The 22,184-nt window shown below is 58.5% G+C and overlaps 2 protein-coding genes across 2 annotated transcripts; both read left to right on the top strand.

Moving 5' to 3' along the window:
* Window positions 1–3,300: 3,300 nt before the first annotated feature.
* LOC120379812 (interferon regulatory factor 4-like) lies at window positions 3,301–11,680 on the top strand. Its single transcript, XM_039497340.1, has 8 exons — window positions 3,301–3,859; window positions 4,287–4,473; window positions 5,227–5,330; window positions 5,747–5,858; window positions 7,881–8,000; window positions 9,169–9,564; window positions 10,277–10,395; window positions 11,177–11,680. Exons 1-8 carry the CDS (start codon window positions 3,686–3,688, stop codon window positions 11,315–11,317), a joined length of 1,353 nt encoding a protein of 450 aa, XP_039353274.1. The 5' UTR covers window positions 3,301–3,685; the 3' UTR covers window positions 11,318–11,680.
* A 3,490-nt stretch (window positions 11,681–15,170) lies between these two features.
* Window positions 15,171–17,337, top strand: FOXS1 (forkhead box S1). Its single transcript, XM_039498705.1, has one exon. The coding sequence runs from the start codon at window positions 15,416–15,418 to the stop codon at window positions 16,991–16,993; it is 1,578 nt and encodes a 525-aa protein (XP_039354639.1). The 5' UTR covers window positions 15,171–15,415; the 3' UTR covers window positions 16,994–17,337.
* The last annotated feature ends 4,847 nt before the right edge of the window (window positions 17,338–22,184 follow it).

Genomic DNA, 22,184 nt, shown 5'->3' with positions numbered 1-22,184 from the left:
TTAAAGTGGGGTTAGCCATTTGCAGGCTTCACCCTGAGCTGCTAACCTGAGTTAAGAGGTGAGTTGCCGTGTCTTCAGTGCTATTTTAACCCAGGTTAGCTAACTCGCTAGCTAACCCATGTTCAGAACACGCCTTTCCTTGCAGTGAAGACGTACTCCAAGTAGTTTCAGCCTCAGTGCAGCTAGCTGAGATTAATCCCAGGTGGGGGGATAGGCCTGACATTGATAGTTGTGACATTTCTGGAGGTTGCCCCAGGTGTCCATGGCAACTTACTACCACCTGCTTACGTGGGACAAAGCCCTGTCCGTGCCCACCAGGGCAAACTCCCCCCAGCCACTGGCTACTGGAGACACAGGCGCTCTGCTCAGGGCTCCGGATTAGTTCATTGCACTTGTTCAGTCCCTTACTGTGGTCCCCCGCTGGGCACACCCGTCCGTGGAAGCATAAGAACATAAGAAAGGCCGTACCGGGTCAGACCAAAGGTCCATCTAGCCCAGTATCTGTCTACCGACAGTGGCCAATGCCAGGTGCCCCAGAGGGAGTGAACCTAACAGGCAATGATCAAGTGATCTCTCTCCTGCCATCCATCTCCATCCTCTGACGAACAGAGGCTAGGGACACCATTCTTACCCGTCCTGGCTAATAGCCATTTATGGACTTAGCCACCATGAATTTATCCAGTCCCCTTTTAAACATTGTTATAGTCCTAGCCTTCACAACCTCCTCAGGTAAGGAGTTCCACAAGTTGACTGTGCGCTGCGTGAAGAAGAACTTCCCTTTATTTGTTTTAAACCTGCTGCCTATTAATTTCATTTGGTGACCTCTAGTTCTTGTATTATGGGAATAAGTAAATAACTTTTCCTTATCCACTTTCTCAACATCACTCATGATTTTATATACCTCTATCATGTCCCCCCTTAGCCTTAGCAGTGCTCCCCAGGTCACCGGTTTCACCCGCGTTAACACTCTCCTTAGGGCAAACTCTTAGACAGGTTTACAGTAAAACCAAACTGAAGTTTATTTAACAGAGCTTGAAATAGAGATTCAACTGAAAGCAAACATAACGACTTGGAAACATGAGGTTACGGGGCAAGAACAACATAAACTGCAATCTGTAGCCATTACTTCATAACAAGTTACCTTCCTGTCTGACAAGGTATTTCTCACCTCGCAGCTCTGTTCTGGTTCCAAAAGCTAGGAACCAATTTTCATGAGACAGCCCCAGCTGGCAGAGTCACTCCTCTATAACTGAAACCACCTGGGGCATTTCCTGTGCTCTTACACAATCACAAGCTATTGTCTCTTAGCCCAGGTAGCCCCCTCCTGTGAGAACTCTCCTGGGGTTCATTTGTCTTTGTAAATCCGCCAGCCTGCATCTTGCTGAGACAGTAAATACAGGAAAAAGAATAGGAGTATTTGTGGCACTGTGCCACAAGGACTCCTATTCTTTGTGCAGATACAGACTAACATGGCTACTACTCTGAAACCAGTAAATACAGGCTGTCTCCACGGGTGCTCCCTGTTCCCATGTTGATTGGGTCAGCTCTCAGCCTCCCACTCCTCAGGTGTTAGGTTGCATTCCCAGCGGATTTGGAACATAATACTCTGTGTTCTGTGGCTCTCAAACTGTTTCCCGTGCAAACCTCTTGCAATGCCCAGGACTTAGCTTTCAGCAGAGACCCCACATGACTGCCTTGGGGTGAAATATTTAGAAGAAGGGTGGACATGGGGCAATAAACCCACCTGGGCATGGCTGGGTCACACTAGCTACAGCGAGCTAAAAACTACAGGGCTTTCTCGCTGTGCAATGCTCTGCTTCCGGCAGTGAAGACACAGCCAATGCCATACGCTGGCCTGGCCCAGCACTGGTCATCTTCCAGCTCCTGGATGTATTTCCATTACCAACACATTAGTAATGGGCAAACAGGCCTGACCTTTGGAAGTTGTCCATGCCCATGGCTCAGCAGGAGGCTCCTTCCATTAGTATCCAGTTACTAGCTGGAAATGGCGCTATGATTCATTTCAGCGAATGACCAGCTATAGCCCCAAACGCACCCATCTCTCGGTAACTTGCTTGACAGTGACAAGGTCACCTTTTTATTTATCGATTTTGCTCCATTGTTTCCCATTATAAAACCCCAGTTACAGCCTCAGGCCGGGGGGGGAGGGGGGGGAGCAAGACAACCTGGAAGATCCCGGGGTCTGAACGGTTCCTTTCCAGCACTGCACTGTGGTCAGTAAGCGGCTGGTGACTGACACAGGGCCAAATCCAGCTGCATTTTCCTTATTGCATAGAACATGAAACAATGAAAATGTTGATTGTTCGCTGGAGAAGCCCAGTAATAACCCAGCAGCTCTGGCTTCCAGCCACAGCAAGGAGTTGTGGGAAAAACAGGGAAGCCTGGATCCAGGCAACAACCAGGTCTGGGTCCAGGTTTCCATATGGTTGCCATGCAATGTCCTCCCACGTGTTCTTAAAGACCCACAGCTAGCAGGCAACCAATGTTTGGTAGCCCCTGGAGAGACTGCTACACTGCCAGGCTCTACTCGGGCTGGTGGATGGGGTTAGAACAAAGTAAAACTATTTCCCCATGTTTATTCCCCGCCCCCCAACACACACACACTGTTCCTCACAACTTCTTGTCAACTGCTGCAAATGGGCCATTTTCATTACCACTACAAAAGTTTTTTTTCTCTGCTGCTGGTAATAGGTCACCTTAACTGATCACTCTGGTTAGAGTGTGTATGGTAACACCCATTGTTTCATGTTCTCTGTGTGTATATATCTCTTCCTACTGTATTTTCCACTGCATGCATCCCATGAAGTGGGCTGCAGCCCATGAAAGCTTATGCTGAAATAAACGTGTTAGTCTCTAAGGTGCCACAAGGACTCCTGTTTTGGGGGGGTTAGAACAGGCTCTTCCTCAAGAGCTGTCACAAGCTGTGCCCTCCCCTGCACAGCCAGTGCTGTTCTACCCACCTCCCAACCCCCTGAGCTCTACAGCGCGGCAGGAAGCAGTCACTGAGCCCTGCCCTGGTCCCATCCACACAGGTAGCACCGAGATAACATCGTGGGGCACCAGAACCTAGGCCCTGACCCAGCGGTCACCGTCTGGCTAGTCCCAGCCCCAGGCCACCTGGGGGAGAACAATCCCCATCCCAGCCCCCTGGCGTCCCTGTTCCATGGTCCCGGGAAAGTGGGGTGCTCCTTGACCCATGTTACTTGGGGATAGGGGGGCCCAGCCCCTTATCCCCTGCTCCTGAGGCTCCAGCCCCTTAGTTCTTACACAACACTGAAAGCAGCGGCCGCAGGAAAGAGAAAGTGAAATCGTCCTTGCGCTGCTCTTTCGCTTTCGTCCTGCCTGCTCCAGCACCTTCTCCGGGGACACAGACTGTGCCTGCCCCCCGTGGGCGCTTCACCCCGCGCCCGCCTGGCTGCGCTCCTGGGCCCGCTCCCGCGGGGATCGGCCAGCGCGCAGGGCAGGGCCTGGGGAGCCAGCGGCGCAGCGCAGCCCTCGGGCCGCCGGCAGACGCCGGGTGATCGCGGGGGGAGCCGGGCTCGGCGCTGAAGGTTCCAGGCCGGGCGCGTTGGGGTCCCGCGGAGAGCCCCGTGCGCAGCGCACTGGCGGGGAGGGGCGCGGGGCGCCGGGGCTAGGCAGGGTCCGGCTGGCCAGGGCAGCGCACATGGCGGAGACCGGGAACCACATGCGGCTCAAGGAATGGCTCATCGCCCAGATCGACAGCGGCAGGTACCCGGGGCTGCGCTGGGAGAACCGCGAGAAAACCATCTTCCGCATCCCCTGGAAACACGCCGCCAAGCAGGACTATCGGCAGCAGCAGGACGCGGCGCTCTTCAAGGTACCGGGCGGGCACGTGGGGCGGCGGGCAGGAGCCGAGCGGAGCGGAGCAGGTCCCCGGGAAAAGAGATCGGAGCCTGCCGCCAGCCTCTGGGGCGCGGGATAATCGCAGCGCCCAGCGCCTGCTCCCACCCTCAGCTCCAGTCCAGCACCTCCCTTCTCTGCCTCTCCCATCGCCCTCCCCCCGGCCCCGGTTCTCTGCCACCTCCCCCGCTCTCACACCAGCCTCCTGCCACCCACCCCCTGGTCTGCGCCACCCGCAGCCCCCAGACTGGCGCTGGCGCCCTTCTCTCCAGGGCTGTTCCTGGCAGCAGGCGCCTGCTAAGCTGCCACCTGCCTGGTTCTTCAAGAGGCTCGGTGGGGTGGCACCTCATGTGGCTGCAGGGCGAAGTGCTGGGCAGCCTTTGCCCATTTCCTTGCCATTGCAGGCCTGGGCTGTCTACAAAGGGAAATACCAGGAAGGAACAAAGGCAGACCCCTCCACCTGGAAAACCCGCCTCCGGTGCGCCTTGAACAAAAGCACCGATTTTCAGGAGGTCCCCGAAAGAAGCCAGCTGGACATCTCCGAGCCGTACAAAGTGTACCAGATCCTGTCGGATGGAGCCAGAGACCCCGGTATGGCGTCCTTGGGACCTCAGGAGGGAGGTTGCCTCTTCCAACTTGAGATGGAGCCACAGTTTCTTGTTCCTTTACGGGAAGCATTTCCTACCCCTCCTATTTCACAAACAGGGCCCAACCCAGAGTCACTTTTCCCTAGGCTGGTTCCTTCCCAATCACCCTCCTCTGCCGGGATCCAGTCTGCGCTGGGTAAATTTGTTCGTTTGCAGAGAGCATCCAGGTCTGGGCCTGAAGGAGGAGAGCAGTTAAATGCCAAATGGGACATTCTTCTTCCCAGCTCCATCCAGGAGCTAGGCAGGGCAGTGCCCGTGCTGGGGCATTGCCATGTTCAGAAGGAAATAACCCCCAGCTACAAACCCTCCCTACCACCGGGGTGGGGCATTGGCAGAGGAAATGTGTCCTGATTCTACAGCAGGGCTCTTCCAGCCACTCAGCATCCCCTGGAGCCGGCTTTGGGAAGATGGAGCATGGCCAGGTTATGAGGAGCACGTCCATAGCTCAGCGATGCCAAGCACTTAGCAGGCAGAATATGTTCACATTGCAGGAAACTTCATCCCTCAGCTTTTCGAGGTTGCTGGGAGCTGGGGAAGTGCTGGGTTTGATTTCCTTATGCAACTGTGGAGCCACACTTTTCAGTGAAAGGAAGGGCATGAAGTCGTTCTTCTGCGCAGAGATCCCGGGGAGGGCGAGTATTCTCACAACAGCTCTATTGCTGTCAGGTGAGTAACAGATCTGATGTTATCTCTGCAGAGAAGGAAGGCAGCCTGGAGTCCCCTCCCCCAGAAGAACAGCAGGCGAGCCAACCCCCAGCCCCCGGGGACCCGGAGAGAGGAGTTAACTGCGGGCCAGACAAGGTGCGAGTGGGTTGAGGTTATCATCTGCACTGACTTTTCTCTTGTCCAGTTCTCTTTCCTCCTTTTGTCTTCCCCACAGAGAACATGGGTTCCAGGTTTGATAACAAGTCTTGGTATTTTACGAGTGTCCCACGCAGATCTCTGGCTCCTTTCATTTCATGATACTTTGTACCTGTCTAGTGCCCTTTATCCAAGGATCTCAAAGAGCTTTACAAACATCTAGCTGAGACCTTGCAGCCCTGCTTCGAGGTAGGCAAGGACTGTCCTCATTTTACACATGGGAAACTGAGGCACGGACAGCAGGAAAGTGATTTGTCCAGAGAGCCTGGAATAGAACTCAGGTCACCTGGTTCCCAGGTCTTTGCTTGACTCCTCCCTTCGTCCTGTTCTCATCGGTTCTGTTCTCTTCTTCCCAGGCTAGCGTGTCCTCGGGTTTGGAAGAGGATGGGAAGAAGGATCTGATGGAGACCTCCCAGACTTCTCCAGTCCCTCTGGTCTCCCACTTACCAAGTCATCCGGCAGACTGGGGTAAGGAAGGGGGCTTGTCCATTCCCAGCCTCTCATCTCCTTGCCAGTACCCACGACAGCGGTTGCTAAAGATGTTAGTTTTGATTTTTTTAAGATTAGTTTCACTCATTTCTTATTCACTCCCCTCACTGCTTCTGACCAGGGATGGTCCTGAGCCTTAAAGTCTGGGTCCAAACTCCCCCAGGGATTGAGCTGGCTTCTGATACCCTCTAGTTCCCTGATGGTTACAGGAATCCCCTACTCTTTTTCAGAGTTCCCTTTAATTGAGTGAGTTCTGTCACTATGCGACATGGGCGCAGACCAGAACCAGTGATCCAAATACCCCTGCACTTTGGATCCGGATCTGAAACCATAGTCGCTCTGCCCATCTCTGGTAACTATATTCCAGCCAGGAAGCTCGCTACACTAACAGATAATGCCCCAACTCAGAGCTAAATTAGTTCACTTTACTCAGTGCTTCTTGTCAGCAGCCTGCGAAAGAAACATACCCTCAGTCGGTCCCTGCACTGACTCGGGTTTTAGTTACCCAGTGGTTCTCAACCTTTCTAGACTCCTGTAGCCCGTTCAGGGGGCTGATTTGTCTTGCGCACCCCCAAGTTTCACCTCGCTTAAAACTACTTCCTTACAAGATCAGACATAAACTACAAAAGGACACAGTGCACTAATACTGAAAAAGTGCTGACTTTCTCCCTGTGACCATAGAATTATAAAATAAATCAATTGGAATATAAATACTGTACTTCCATTTCAGTCATTCTTGAGCCTGTTTTTCACTTGTGAGCCTTGTCTGAAGCCCAAGCCCCACCACGGGGGGCTGAAGCATGTCACTTAGCTTCACTGGCTCCCCCCCGCGCTGTGAGGCCCCAGGCAATTGCTCTGCTTGCTACCTCCTCGTGCTGGCCCTGCACTTCTGACCCCTGGGTGAGAACCACTGGGTTACAGCACATGCTGGTAGCGCTGTGCCAAAGCCCCGGCCCAGGGCTGTGGTGCACAATTTCGGCCGTGTATGCAGGGCACAGCTCATTGACATACGCTGCCTAGGACATGGCTGCTCTGCAGTGAAGAGCATCGGAGTTACCATAAATTAGGTAGCGTGTTGGTCAGAACCTGGAAACCTGCTTTGATCATTTTACTTCCAGGGGCTTTTAAGAGTTTCCTGAGCAGCAAGCAAAGGGCTGTCAGCCTGGCTGGGTTTCCGGCTCCCGATTCAGAGCAGCTGTGGGAGTGTGTCTAATGAGTAGAGCTCGAGAACACAGGCAGGACTCCTGGGTTCTGTTCCCAGCCCTGCCACTAACTCACGCTTTGACGTTGGCCAAGTTACTTAGTCACCCCTAGGTGTCTCATTCCACTCCTCCGTATAACGAGTGCAACAGGACTTCGCGCCGGGGTGCTCAGGGCCCCGATCCAGCCCTGTTTGACAAATGCTTTGAGCTGCACGGATGAAGGGCACAATATTTTCTGTTGTTAGTCTCTGTCAGCTGCCTGTGGGAGCCATATAATGAACCTGTTGGCTGCTGCCAGAAATGTCAGGTGCATGCAGACAGAGCAGCCCCATGCGCTGTAGATCTTGGGAACATACGTGGCTGAGGAAAGGATAGCAGGGGTGGGAGAGGAAGGACAGGGAGAGAGTTACAAGCGAGGGCATTTGTTGCCCAGGTGTCTAATAGACAGAACATCTAAACTCCAGGCACAAATCCTGCTCGCCCTCTCCCAGCCAGACACACTTTGTTCTGTGGGGCTGCATGGGTGGGAGAGAGAAGAGATTTGCCACGAATCTGTGGGAACATGGGCCATTCTGAGCCCTGCTCTGCTGCTTCCCAGATGGCTTTTCCTGCAGGGCAAACAGACTGCCAGAGAGGAGCTCGCCAGCTCACGGGCTCTCTGCCCCCGCCCTTGGGAAAAGCCTGGGCACCCAATAACAAGTGCTGTGCTCAGGAGAAACTCCCCCTCTCTCCCGAGGCAAAGAGGGCATTAGACTGACTGAAAGTGGATAACTTGGCTCGGTTTCTGCTTTCTTCCTAGGGTATCAGGTGAAAGGGGTTTTCTGTGGCTGGAGCCCAACACACGCTCGCTTTCTGCAGAGCCCACAGCTGGGTGATCCCAGCTCCAATCACGTCCCCACTGCAGACATCAACAACTCAGGTAGAGGAATGGAAGGGGGCCAGCCTGGGATCTCCCCCTCTGCTGCACAGGGGATGGAGGCAGAGGGGGAGACCCTGGCCCTATTGAAATCACTGACTTCAGTGAGGCCAGAATTTCACCCACCACTGGGATTCCGGGGCTCGGGGTCTCCAGACCATCGGGAACTGAAGTGCCCTCCTGCAGTTTGGGTGCTGAGCTTCTGCTGGGCTCTGCCAGTGGGATCCCAGTCCTGGCTGGAGAGACGCACACACACCGAGCAGGGCCCCTGCATGGCCATGGGATCAAGGGGTGACCCCTGGCTTTCTGTCCCTTCTGAGGCTCATTCAGTGTTTTCAGTTAAGCATGTGCACGTAGGGGAATTAGGGGTTTGCCCTTCCCCCAACACACACACCGAGCTGCAAGTGAGCAGCAGCTCGCAACCTGGGGCTGCTCTAACTTACCAGATGGTCCCTGCAGCAGCCCAGAATCGGGAAGGGGTGTAAATCCCGCCCTGCCTGGCTTTACCTTTGTGTGGGGGCGGGGGTTCTGATCCAGGGCAAGCTGGGCCCGGCTGGGTTTCCCCTCACAGCCCCAGGTGCTCGCCGTTCCAGCTAACGGTGCCTAAGCTCCGGGGCCTGGCCCACGACAGGAGCGCCTGGCCCCAGCACTGACATCCCTCCTCCCCTCCACAACGCCTCCTGGCCTAACTCTAGGCAGCCGGCCGGCAGGTGCCCCGCTGCACCCTCCACTGCTGCAAGCTCCCCACCGGAGCAACACCCAGCTCGGGTGGGGGCCGGGCCCCAGCCTGCACTGTGGTTCAGGGCAGCACCGAGAGCATGGCCTGGCTCCTGGTAGCACAGCACACAGTGACTGCTCCCCTCCGGCGGCTGGGGAGGCTCGCTGCTGAGGCAGCACGGAGCAGGGGGTGTTACCTGGCGCTCTAGCGCCCTGCAGCACTGGGCTGCCTTCCAGCCACCTCCGTTCCTCCAGGTGGCTCCCTGGGAGGCGGCTCCGCTCTGTCTGAGCTGGGGAGCTGAGCCCAGGGCCATCAATGGCTGAGGGACCCGTTCAGTGCCCTGGCTGGGACTGAGCGTCAGTGACCCAGATACCCCCACTGGCCCCCACTTTCATCCATTGTCTCTGGGAGCTTCCCCACTTCCTGACCCCTCTTCCCTCCCCTGTCCCCCAGACTGCTGGCTGCACGTCCGCCTCTACTACCGCGACGTGCTGGTGAAGGAGTTCACCACCCGCACCGCCGAGGGCTGCCGCATCACCTACCGCCTGGTGCCGGCTGACAACGAGCGGCTCTACGGCCCGTCCTCCATGGAGCAGATCCAGTTCCCCTCCCCCCGCCTGCTGACCAGCGACAGCAGGATGGCAGGCGTGACGGGCGTCTTGGAACGGCTTCTTCCCCACCTGGACCGGGGCGTCCTCCTGTGGGTGGCCCCCGAAGGCGTCTTCATGAAGCGGCAGTGCCAGGGCAGGGTGTACTGGAACGGGCCCATGGCGCCGCACAACGACCGACCCAACAAGCTGGAGAGAGAGAAAACCTACAAGCTCCTGGACACCCAGCAGTTCCTGCAGCGTATGTGCCAATTCAGCGTGCCCAGGGGCATGGCAGTGACATGCTTGGGGAGGCTGGGAGACCTGGGCAAAGGACATGGGGAGGAGAGGAGCACACAGCCCATCTCGTCCTGCCCTACCCACTGGGCACTTGCTCTTTGCCTCAGTGACCAGGGCCTGGGAGGCGCTTGTGCTCTAGTACGCTACAGAATAGGGCAGAATATGGGACTGAACTGGCTGGAATGTCTGTGCCCTGCTAGCCTGTGCTGGGTTGAATCAGAGCCGCTCAGCTGTGTGTTATATGCCCTGTACTGCCAGCAGCGATTCTCCTTGGGCTCCAGTGCTAAGAGCCTGTGTTTTAGGAGTAGGAGTTAGCTTTGGGATGGGATGAACCAGTACGACCCACGGGTTTCTTCCCGCTGAGACCCCCATTTGGGAGCTGGAAGGAGCCCGCTGGCTCTACTGCCCAGGGAGAGGACTAGCATGAGTCCCACCCCTGCTGCTACCTCCCTCCCTCTAAGAGATCCAGGCCTTCCCCGTGAGGCCTGTGCATGGCCCAGTGAAATCTCCGTGCCCAAGACCCAGTGACCCTGCAGGGTCCTCCCCCGGTGCAGACCCTTTGGACTGTCATGTCTCCATCAGCCCCTGGGGCAGGGTCTGTCCAGCCCCCGGGCGTGTGTGTCAGACTCTCGGGAGCGCTCCAAGTCACGGCTGGAAATGCTTGTGGGTTTCAGAACTACGGAGCTACCTGAGTCGTGGGGAGCCAGCGCCCCAGTATCAGATCCGCCTGTGCTTCGGAGAGGAGTATCCCCCCACCCCAAGCCAGAACTTTCAGAAGCTCATCATGGCCCACGTGAGTATCGGGGGCAGGCAGAGGGGTTCTGCTGGGCGTGGCCGGCTGTTTGTCCGGGGTCTGTCACGCGGCCCCTGTGAACTTTGGGGTGGGGCACAAGCGCTGACTTTTGTTTTATCCTGCTCCGCCCTGAGGCCCCGCCCTTGCGCCGCCCCTTCCTGCCCTTGCTCCGCCCCTCCCAGGTCTCTCCCCCCCCCCACTAGCTCCTCTCCACCCCTCCCCCAGGCACCGCCTGCCCGCCGCTCACTGATCAGCGACCAGCCCTGGGGCCACGGAGCCACTGTGGCTGGTGGCTGCTGAGCACCCTCTATTTTTTTCCATGGTACTTGAGCCCCGGAGCACCCACGGGGTTGGCGCCTCTGTGGGGGAGGAACGTGGGCTGCCAGTTCTCCTCTCCTTCGGGCTCCCTCTCCCTTTCCCTCTCGCCAAGTCTTTACTACCCAAGTCTCCGCGACTGTCTCCCATCGCCCTGAGCTGTGGGTTGTAAATCGTGCTCCTGAGCCCTGGCACAAAGCAGGGCACAGCAGCAGGCACCTGGCAGCTCTGACACATGCTGCTGCAGGAGAGGAAGCCGGAGGCTTCGTAGGTCCCAGCCCACCCTGTGCTGGGCACGCAGGAGCGCACGGAGTCAGCTTGCCAGGTCGGCGCGTGCCGTAAAGAGGCAGCCAGTGAGTGCCGGGGAGCGAGGGAGGTGACCGGGGTGAGCTGTAAGGCAGAGCATGGCCCTGCCCACACACACTCTGTCTGCCTGCAATGACCTGGCCGCTCTCTTGCATTGCAGGTTGAGCCAGTGTTTGCACGAGAACTCTTCCTTCATGCCCAGCGCATGGGGCCACTGGCACAGCGCGACTCCTCCCAGCCATACGCCACTGATGCTTCCAGCCACATCACCCAGATCCTGAAGCAGCTGTGCCAGCCCTGAGCTCCTGGTAGAGGAAGATGGAGCCAGCAAGGTGCCTCGACCCCACTCACCCTCGAGCTTGTGTATCATGGAAAAGATGGTGCCCTCCTCGCACACACCCCACTAGCCCTGTCTCTGGAGGCCCTGTAACCCGGGAGCAGCATGCCGCTGCACATAACGACTAGAGCCCTGGAATCGGCCCTGTAGATCTATTTGCATTAGCCCCTCTCTGGGGGGAGCATGCGCTTTATCCGCAGCTCAGGCATGGGGACTTCATCCCAGACTAACCCGTGGCAGGATAGCTGGGACGTGGCTCTACCGGAGTACGACACGGGAGCTGGGACATGGCGGGTTACGTTGATACAGAAGAAGTGTTGATTTTTGTACCCTGGCTGCTGTGATTTTATTTCTCTGGCTGCAGGAGGGTGATGGTTAGTTCTGTGACCCTGGGAACCTGCCCTTCCGTAATGGCTGTGAATGAAAACCCTGGTTCAGGAGCACAGAGCTCAGGGCAGGGCAGTGGGTTCAGGGCAGCTGATGAAAATAAAGTAAAACGGAGACAGTAAAAGTTACGTCCATTCCCCCACCCTGGAGCAGTAGCTCCAAACTTTGCCATCTGAATCTAGTGCCCAGCAGCCCCACGGGGCAGGTGCATTCAGCTGCCCTGGAATTCCCTGCTGAGGGTGCCGGCTGCTCGGGAGAGCGACTTCCCCGCAGCGGCTTTGCGGCCCGCAGGGGCCATCTAGCGGAGAGCAGGCAGGAGCGGCGTTAGCTCAGGATCTGAGGAGAGGTTAAAGCGAGGCCTCATTCCCCAGGCGATCACGGGCCTGGCTCTCCCAGCTGGGAGATGAGTGCGCTACCTTGGCCTGCCTCTGCCAGGCTCCCGCGATCGATGCTGGCGTGGCCTAGGGCTGCTCTCCTCCACCTGGGGACATGGCCTGAAGAAACTTTCTGAGGTGCCCAGTGCCCAGCTCCTGGGATGGCCCCAGCCTCTGTGGTGAGAGGCTGGCGTGGGCTCATGGATTGGGCCTGGGAGCCGTGAATTCCTGATGTCTAACCCCAGCCCTGGCAGTGACTGTGTGTCACGTCCCGGCTCCCTGCCTCAGTTTCCCCCTATGTAACAAGGGGCTATTACTGCCTCCCTGATCACTGGGCTGATTGGACGCCCTTTGCTGAGTGCTTTGGAAACAGGTGCAGGATCATTACTGGCTGAGCCTGCTGCAGGGACTCCTCCCCCCAGGAAAGGACACAGGCATGTCAGAGCCCCTGCTGCAAGGCCAAGGGCAGCGCCAGAGGAGCCAGCCCCCCCCCCACCCCCGCCAGTGTATTTCAGCTTTGCTCTTGGCTTGGCCAAGGGGGCACAGAGCGGGGACTAGCTGGGAGGGGGCTCTTTGCTGGGCCAGGCTGGGCGTGCCGGCTCCAGCCCCAGTACAGCATAGGCAGCACGCTTGGCTTCGCCTCAGCAGATGCCCGTTGGCTTGCAGCAGCCAGCATGTGAATTTTAGAGCAGAGGTTCGCAAAGAAGGGTCCACACCCCTCCCCTGCATGGCCTTGGGGAGACTTTCTGGGGCGGGTGGTGTGGGGTGAGGAGCAGCTCGCAGGGGAGCACCCCTTCCACCTGCTGCCTTGGGTAAGCAGCACTCACCCCCTCTGCGGTGAGAGCGCCCCCTCCTGTTTTCATCAGCTTCAACCCTGGGGAAGCCTGCAGGCGCCTGGCTCTGCCCTGTCCTTTCCCAGGGGAGCGAAGGCGCCTTGGCCCAGGCCCTGCTGTACAACTTGGAGGCAGAGCAGCGGCTTGCTGAGCTCGTTGCATTCCAGGCCAAGTCTCAACACGCTGCCTGTGGGGCAGCCCTCCTCCCTGTCCTGCACGCTGGCCTCCCTCTCCATCCTGGCTCCCACTCACCTTCCCTTCCGCTCACCCGGCCACGCGTCACCTGCTGTCCCACGCACGGGGCCTCCGCATGCCTTCCCTCCAACCTCTCCGTCCTGCTACTGCTTGTTCTCCAGCCTGCCCACAAGGCACTGCACTCGTTCCCCGGTTCCTTCTCCTTTGGCTGCCCGGGCACCAGCCACACAGTGGGCACCGGATGAGATCTGGCCCAACAGCAGGGAAATGCTGGAAAAGTCAGGAGTCCGTGTCCGCAAGAGCTAGCCCGAGATTCACTGCGGGGAGAGGCTGTCAATGACGCCCTCCACGGGACTCCCAGAGGTGGGCGCAGCTGGGCTTGCAGGGCTGAGCCTGTCAGAGGGTGGGAGGCCCCAGATGCTACCCCATAGGTAGAACCTCATGGTGAGCACAGGACAGCGAGGAGACCCCGTGGAGAGTAAATCAGGGAAAACGAGACGCATACACCTCAGGAAACAGCTGGGTGAGCAACAGAGAGAGAGAACCCCACTGCACCAGGGTGCCCAGTGCCAGCCGGGAGCATCCCCGGTGCAGACACCCTGCTGTTAAATCTCCAGCGCTCCCTGCAAAGGGGGTCTCTGGGCAGTGGGCAAGCTCCCCTGAAGGGCGCCAAAGCCAGGGCATGGGCTACCGGACACGAGAACCAGCCTGCCCCGGGAACAGTACCTGGCACACAGCGAGGCGGGGACTGGCTGCAGAGAGCAGCCACTCAGGCTAGTGAGGCAGGAGGGAGCCAGGCCCCAGAAGCAGGGGCTGGGAGGCAGCGTGGCCTAGTGGCTTGAGCACAACTGAGTCCCAGTCTAGGGTCGAATCCTGGCTCTGCCACTGGCCTGCTGGGTTCCCTTGGGCAAATCACTGCAGTGCCCAGTGCCTCAGTTTCCCCACTCCATCGGTAAAATGGGGATAATGCTACTTGTCAAGTCTACCTAGGGACGGGCTCAGTGTTACTGTTATTAACATCCCAAGTCTCCGCTAGAGGGAGCCAGGAGCCTAGAGGAGTTTATTCTGCCAGGACAAACTAGCTCCCGCTTACCCAGGGTGCCAGTGACCCCAGCAGCCCTGTGCACGGTGACATGCTGCCCTTCCCCTCACCTGCAGCCTCTGCCTTGCCTTGACGCTCGGCTGCCACCTCCGAGGCACAGAAAACCAGGCCACTGGCCATGCCCCCTCACACCCAACCTGACCATCCCCCCCCCCCCCCCAGCGCTTCTCCAGAAGCCTGACCCCGCTGCCCACAAGTCTGCCCCCCTCGCCCCCACTGGAAGCCCCACCCCTGGGCAATGGGTCTGCCCTACCCCGAGCCAGTTCCCAGCCACTGGACCTGGGTGTGCCCCCCGCCGCAATGCACGTGGTCAGCTGCCAAGTTACCTCTGTGTGTAACAAAAAGCCTGGCATGCCACGTCCCCCGACTGGCCCATGGGCACAGAGAAACAGGCCAGGCTGGTCAAAAGCCAGCCCGTGACTGCCAGCTCTGCACCCCTCCCTTCTCCCCCTAGGGATCCCCTAAAAAGCCCAAAGTCTCCCCACACCATTCTCTTCCCTTCCCCAGGCTCCCTTGCCGGGGCGGGGGGGGCAGGCAGGGGGCACTGAACATTAAACATTCGATAACAAAGCCAGTGCACAGCGCTGGGGAGAGCGATGGTGAGCAGATGCCCAGGAGATCTGAGACCCCCCAAAGAGATGGGGTGAGGGGTGTGAAAAGCCCTAAAATCCCTCAACAGAGGGCGCGCGAGTGAGGATCAGAGACCGGGATGCCCAGCGAGAACGCGGGCACAAACCCCAGGCTGCCTCGCCCCAGGGCTCCCCCGAGGACAGAAAGCCTGGTACTGAGCTCCCACCTCCCTCCCTCCCTGTCCCTTCCACCCCCCTTGCTTCCCACCCACTCTGTCTGGGAACAGCAATGCTGCGTGCCCTGGATTGACCAGCAGCCTGGTTGTGTTTCCTCCCCAGCCGCCTGGCTCAGGAACCTCTGAGAATGAACAGGAGACGGATTATCAGCTCCTGCTGCCCCTCGCTCCACCCTAGGCGGCCCCCACAACGCTCCGGGCAAGAGGAGGGACTTTCCGCCTCCTTTCGCCTTTTTCAGAGGCGGGAGGCTGGGCTGCAGCAGAGTTTTAACCGAGTTGGAACAAGGTTTCCACAGGAGTCAGAGCTGGGAGTTCGCAGCGGCCAGCTGTTCCAGACGGGACGGGAGGGATCCCTGCCCGGGAAGGATGCAATTGGAGTATCCCATCCCTGCCTCCTCTCTGCGCATCCTGCCTCCCGTCTGTGACCAAGGAGGCTGCGGCAACCTGGGGATGGTGCTAGCCCCATGCCCCAACTCAGAGCCACCCCAGAGCAGTGGGCCGAGTGCTGGCAGCGGGGCCCCCTCCCAGATGGGCGAGGCCACCAAACCCCCCTACAGCTACATCGCCCTCATCACCATGGCCATCCAGAGCACCCCGGAGAAGAGGATCACCCTGAGCGGCATCTACCGGTACATCATGGGCCGCTTCACCTTCTACCGGGACAACAAGCAGGGCTGGCAGAACAGCATCCGCCACAACCTCTCGCTCAACGAGTGCTTCGTCAAGGTGCCCCGGGACGACAAGAAACCTGGCAAGGGCAACTACTGGACCCTGGACCCCGACTGCTACAACATGTTCGAGAACGGCAGCTTCCTGCGCCGCCGGCGCCGCTTCACCAGGAAGCGCGGCCTGCGGGACACGCCGGAGGGCGAGGCGGAGGGGGCGCGGAAGAAACAGCCCAAGTACCGGGCCCGGCAGCACCCCCAGCCCTTGGCCCTCTTGGCCGAGGGGATCAAGACAGAGAGCAGCTACCCCTCGCCGGCTCCCGCCAGCCAGCTGCTCAGCTCGTGCGGGGGACGGACAGGAGCGGGACAGGCGCTGACCTTGGAGGGCCAAGTGGGTACCAAGGAGTGTGGCCAGGGCAGCAAGGAACCCAGCATCCATTGCCCAGAGCAGCCGGGCCAGGCCAGCCTGCTGACCCCTAGGAAGTACCTGCAGAAACCCAGACAGGCGTGTCTGTACCCTCTGGAGGGGCCGGAGCCCAAACCCCAGCTCTTTGAGAAGCAGCCCTGCTACCCAGGCCTCGAGGGGCGCCTGCCGGAGACCCAGGGGCAAGATCCCCCCCGGCTGAAGGAGACTGTCTTTGGGGGGCTTCAGCCCCCCATCCAGATAGCTCAGCCCCCGTATACTGCCCCGGGGGAGCGAGTGACCCAGCAGCACCCCCAGCTGACCAGGGACATCAAGGAACCGCCTCAAGCCACACCAGCCCCGACCGTGCCTCCCGACAGTGAACTGGAGGGTAAGGAGCCTGCAGCGTGCACCATGGGGCTGTCCCAGCCGTTCAGCCAGGTGGCCCCCGTGTTCCCAGCCCTGCTGGGGCCCAGCAAGCCCTCGCTGCCCTGCAGCCGGCAGCCCTCGCCAGCCTGCTTCCCCTCCTTCGAAGGCGACGGCTATATCAAGCCGACACTGCCCGTCTTCAGCTCCTTCGGCTGCTCGGGCTCTGACAGCTTGAGCGGGAACTACCAGTGCCGGGTGCAGGCGCTGAGCTTCTGCATGAACGAGAGGGCATGCAACTCGGCCCTGGAGCACCTCCTGACAGCGTCACCAAGCGCAGCTCCCGTGACCCCCATCCAGCCGCCCCCCTTCAGACCTGCCGTCCAGCTGCAGGGGGAGCAGAAGGAGTCGTGGGCTGGGAGCCCGTTCTCCCTGCCAGGAGGGAATGGTTACCAGCTGGGACTCCCCCACTGTCTCTACAGGACACCTGGCATGTTCTTCTTTGAGTGACAGGCCCTGCCCAGGCCAGACTGTGCCCTCACAGCCTCTCTTGCTGCCCACCGCTGTGCCCAGGACACCCCTGGCCATTCCACCTGCCCTTCGGAGAGCTGACTCCAAGGAAGGGACTCGCCATGTAAGTTATTCTCTCCTGCTGCTTCCTGCCCAGTGGTGACTGCCTGATGGAGCTAAGAGGGACCCGGGCTCCGAGGGGAAATCACTTTGGGTACCGTACCACCCGCTGCCAGCGTCCTTTTGCCATGGCTGTTATCCCACCAAACTAGAACCCTGCGTGGGAGCCAGGGGCTGAATGGAACTGTGTCCTGGCTAGTGGAATAAAACGCATCCCCCAGCTGTGTCTCGCCTCGGTGTCTCTGCCTCGGGAGCCTGGGAGCATCATGCAAAGGGCAGGTGGGACTGAAGAGGTGGGGGGCAGGGGGGAGAAGGTGCTGCTTGGGGTCAGCTGGTTCTCCCATGCCCTGCACCTTGACTTGTCATTTACACCTCTTGGCCCCACGGGTGTGCTCCACTCGGCCCTGCAGGAGCATGGCACACCCACTCTGCGCCCGTGTCCAGGCGGGCAGCGGGGACCCAGCCTCCAGGCTTTACTGTCCTCTCTAAAGCAGTGTTCAAGGGACCCACGTGGTTTGTATTGTAAGAAGGTTTCTGCCATTAGCTCGGGGCAGACCTGTCACAGGCACACGGGCCTCGGGCGGTTGTTCCTTAGAGGGAGAAGTCGAACAGGCAGTGCAGGCTCCTGGGTGAAATCTGAGGCTGTGAGCTGCTGAATTCAAATCCCAGCTCGCCACTGACGAGTCTGGGCCTGTCGCTAAGGCCAGATTTTCCACAGTGACTAGTACTGTTGAAAAGAGGCCGATTTTCAGAGGGTGGCGGGTGCTCGGCAGCTCCAGGAAACCAGGCTCCTGCGAGGTGGCTCCAGCTGGGCACCCAGCGATGACAGGCTGCAAAATCAAGGGGTGCCTTTGGAAACGTGCCTGCCCATCTCGGCGTGGCTGAGACCCTGCTGTAAAACAGGGAGACGCCACGTGCATCCTGGGGACCTGCGAGGCCCAGCGCTGTGGCCATGCCCCTCCCAGACACCGGCAGCGTGGGCTGGGGTTTGTGAGGCACTCGCTGGCAGGGGGGCAGAAAGGGTGGCCTAACAATGAGTTGGAATCAAATAATGAACTAAGCCATGAGGGGCTGAGCTCGCTGCATCCACCCACCTGGCAGTGCCCCTTATGGCAACGGCACTTCCTGGGGCAGCATGCGGCTTCCGGGTCGGGGGCAGGAATCCTACTTCCTTTAGCTGGTTCCACTTTCAGTGGGCAGGTGCCACGTTGGGCCCCTCTCCTGGGCAGGGCTGCTGGGAGGGCCCATGCCCACCCCATTCCCTGGTGGAGTTCGCTCACCTGTCTCCAAAACTGCCCCTGTGGACGCGCATCCTGATCTCCCTGTGTCAGGACACAGGGGTGGGGTGGAGGGAGCGAGACGTCCCAGCTGCAGTTCCAGCATGCCGGTGCCCTGTGCCTGCTAGGGAAGGCTGCGGGGCAAGGCTGGGACTAGGGAGACCCTGGTGCAGCTGGCTGCTCTGCTGCACATTGCCTGTGCTTCAGGCTCAGCCGTTCCCCTGCCATACGCTGGAGGTCAGAGCCGTGCCCTGCCCCACGCAGAGGGTGTGTGCTGAGGGGGGCAAGGTGAGTGCCTGAGGTAGAACCCATCTGAGCCTCATCTTCCACCGCGGGAGCCGGGGATGTTAATTGTGTCCCTGCCGCAGGCCTGAGCACAGTTCAGGCCCCTCTATGCCAGCGGGCCCGATGTGCGATGAAGCTGTGTCAACATGCTGGGAATGGGGCGTTTCTGTACCACAGCCTGAGCCCAGAGCAACAGCCAGCTGTGAGCGGCAGGAACCCTGCCAGGTCATGGGGCCTGCAGCATGCAGGGTTAATTGAACTCCAGAGCCTCCAGGTAGCAGGAGGAGTAGTTCCCTTGGCAGGGGCTGGGCTGGGGGTTGTGTCATGTTTGTAGCCCCCACGGGCAGGGAGAGCGTGCAGAAACCACATCCGAGATCTAGACTACCTCGCTAGGCTCTTTGCATCCCGCGTGGAAAGGCCCAGACCTAACCCGAGGCTAGGCGTTCGACAGGATGCGGTGAGGGACAGCCCCGGAGCAGCCCCTGGCACGGCTCAGGGCAGAGAGGAAAGCAGCAGCAGGAGTAGGGGAAAGTGAATGTGGGTTTGCAGAATTCTTCCAGCTTTACTCATCCAGGACGTTGCTGGTGAGGTCACCCAGGTCTGACTCAGTGCTCGCTGTGACACGCCACAGGAGAGGTGCTGGATGTACGTGCGGGGCAGGGCTTCGCTTGCCTGGCCCTGGGCAGCAGGACAATATTTGTGCCGGGCTGAAGGTTGCAAGTAGCAGGGCAGGAGCTGGGCTGGGATACAGCGTCTGAGGGTTTCTGTGGGGAGGCCGAGGCCTAATAGACAAGTCGCCAGCTGAGTCGGAGAAAAAGGAAGTTGTTCTGGCCGCATCTGTAGCTAAACTCTGGGGGGCAAGGGAGCCCCCAGTCACTTGAGAAATGTTTGCCAGGCTAATCCCCTCCCTCTCCTCCCACCGAGGGTGTACAGCACCCCACCCCTCCCCAGTCTGTGCCTCCCCGGAGCGGCTGGCTGTCCCTGCTGGGGGTGTGAGCAGGTCCCAGCCGAGCTCGCTGCCCAGTCACCAGTATCTGGGCCGATGTCTCAGCAGCGCCAACACCCCCCCTGGGCTGCAGCATGGCCCCTCGCACCGGCCCTTTCCAAGAGTCTGCCTGGCCTTTCTTCGAGCACTGTCCCAACACCCCACGTCAGATGGGCCCAGAGCAGCTCCCAGCCACACGTGGAGTGCGGGAGTCCAGGGGCCCTGGGCTGAGACGCTGGTCCGTCTCCTCACCTGCCAAACAGGGAAATGCTGAAACTGCTGAGCTCCTGGCCATGAACCAGGAGAGGGGGCTGGAATTACCCAGTGGACAGAGGGGATCGGGTTGCCAGAGCCACCACCACTGCCACCCCACAGGCATCGGCCGCGAAAGAACAGCCCGAGGGCCTTTCGGGGCATCCTCTAACGCTCCTGGGCCTGAATGAAAACAGGGCTAGTTGTTCTGGCCTCCCCCGGCAGGGCCACATGGCAAAGCCAAGCACTGGCTGAGTCCCCTTCTGCGCCTCCAAGGCAGATGGCAGGACAATTCCTTCCTCCTTCACTGTGTCAAAGTTAGACTCAGGAGACACAGTTTGTCAGACCACTCTGTTTTATTAGCACAGCGCTCTGCTAATGACACCCAGATAATGTGAGCACCATGCAAGACACAAACTATCTTATTTATACAGATAAAAGGGTGAGAACTTAACAAGATAACAAAGGAAGCAGAATCAGATAAGTTTACCTGGGCTAGGCATGCATATCTTACTTCCTTACTAACTATCACCCATCTTCTGTTAATGTTTTGCCATTAGCACCATTGTTTATGCCTAATGTTTCTTTTCCTGGCACCTGTATTTCAACATTTCTTATTTCTGCTTAAAGGTACATACAACATTTCTTTAATCCATTCTTATTTTTACAATATAATTCATTCTACTTTCACAACTGCGGTGTGGAAAGGAAGGCTCCAGAAATCCAGCATGCTGCTGCGAGAAACACCATGCCAGGGCCACCCCAGCCTGTGGCCACAGCCCTCAGGCAATGCCAGGCGAACGCAGCACCGCCTGTGAGGGTGAGCCTGCTTTTCTAGTCTGAGGCGAGGCAAAGCCCCGGGCAAGGGCCCAGCTGCTGGGAGCAGGTATCTCGCATTTGCCCCAACCCCAGGCATTCATAACCCAGGAGTCAGGCCCAACAACGTGAGAGGTTCTCTTACAAATCAGGAGATTTTATACAACAGCACATTGTGGGGTCTTTGCCTTAGAGGGTTTGTGCCTTGAGGGGCTACATTTTAAAGCTTTTCTCCACAAGCATGAGGGCTAGAAATTTACTCTTTTAAAACAAAAGCTGAGAGTCTCTTGTCATAACCTGACTCCAGGAGCTGGGGCTTTAAGAAAAAACAGATTATTGCAAGACTGTCAATAAAATGATGAGCATTGGCACCGCTGGTGAGTGTCCTGTGTCCTCCTCAGTAGTCACCATGTATGTGTTTGAATTGGTGTCTAACCAGGCACAAGGCGTGTCCACAGGGTGGGTTACTGCGTGGCACCCCAGGGCGTGACTGCAGCGAACTAGCTTGCCGCACCGCCAGGTGTGGACAGAGCTACAATGCGGCGAAAGTCTCAGCGTGTGGTTTTTCAGCATGGGCCACACAGGACGTTACTGCCTGGCATGTTGGTGTGATGTACATTCACACCCTGCCTTGCTGCACAGGAACTTGCCATGTGGACAAGCCTACAGACTCTGCTCAGCACCTGAGAAATGAGCCTCTTTGTCCCAGGCCACAGCCACAGCCCATCCAGAGCCTTCCTCAGAGGCCAGCCAACCCCCAGAACCTCACCTAATAATGCCAGGATGCGAAATGTCAGGCAGTGACCCCCTGATGTCCCGAAGCCTGTCAGCCTCGTTAGTGTGTCCGCACAAGCCCGCCCCTCGTACTAGCTGGCGGCGCACGTCCGAGGAGGGTGTATCAGCAGCTTTGAAAAACCATCAGATGTACCTGCCGAGGCCAAGCCAGTTTTCACTGACCTTTCCCACAATCACCGACGATAATTAAACCATTCAGTGGTGTTGCCTCATCCATAAGGTGGCTGAATAGAACCTTGACCAGCTGCTTTATAATCCTGTCTGAACTGCATAGCCCTGGCCTAAGATAGGCCTGCAGTCTAGGGAGTCTCCCCCACCCCAAGCGTTTGCCTTGACAATATCTTCTAGCAGGGAGCTCCACCAGTTAGATGCAGAACACAGCATCAGTGCCTCTTCCCCAGTCTGTTTGGGGCTTTTGGAGACAGGCAGCCACACAGGGCTGGCAAGCCCAAGGAGCCTTATTTTCCAAGCCTCAGACTGAAGAGAGAAACGTCGGCTCCCCTGTTTTCCTAAATCCAGAAATGTCAGAGCCTGTGGCCTCCCTAAATGCCCCCTGGCCATACATGGGGCAGGGCAGAGGTTTATGGCACCTGAGACAAGGGAAGGGCAGAGAGAGGCAGGGTCGGAAGAGAAGGGCAGAGAGACAGCGTGGTGAACCGAG

This window comes from Mauremys reevesii, linkage group 13 (assembly GCF_016161935.1).
Source record: "Mauremys reevesii isolate NIE-2019 linkage group 13, ASM1616193v1, whole genome shotgun sequence".
Lineage (NCBI taxonomy): Eukaryota > Metazoa > Chordata > Testudines > Geoemydidae > Mauremys > Mauremys reevesii.
Note: the sequence above shows the minus strand (reverse complement) of the source record. Positions and strands in the feature narration are given on the sequence as shown.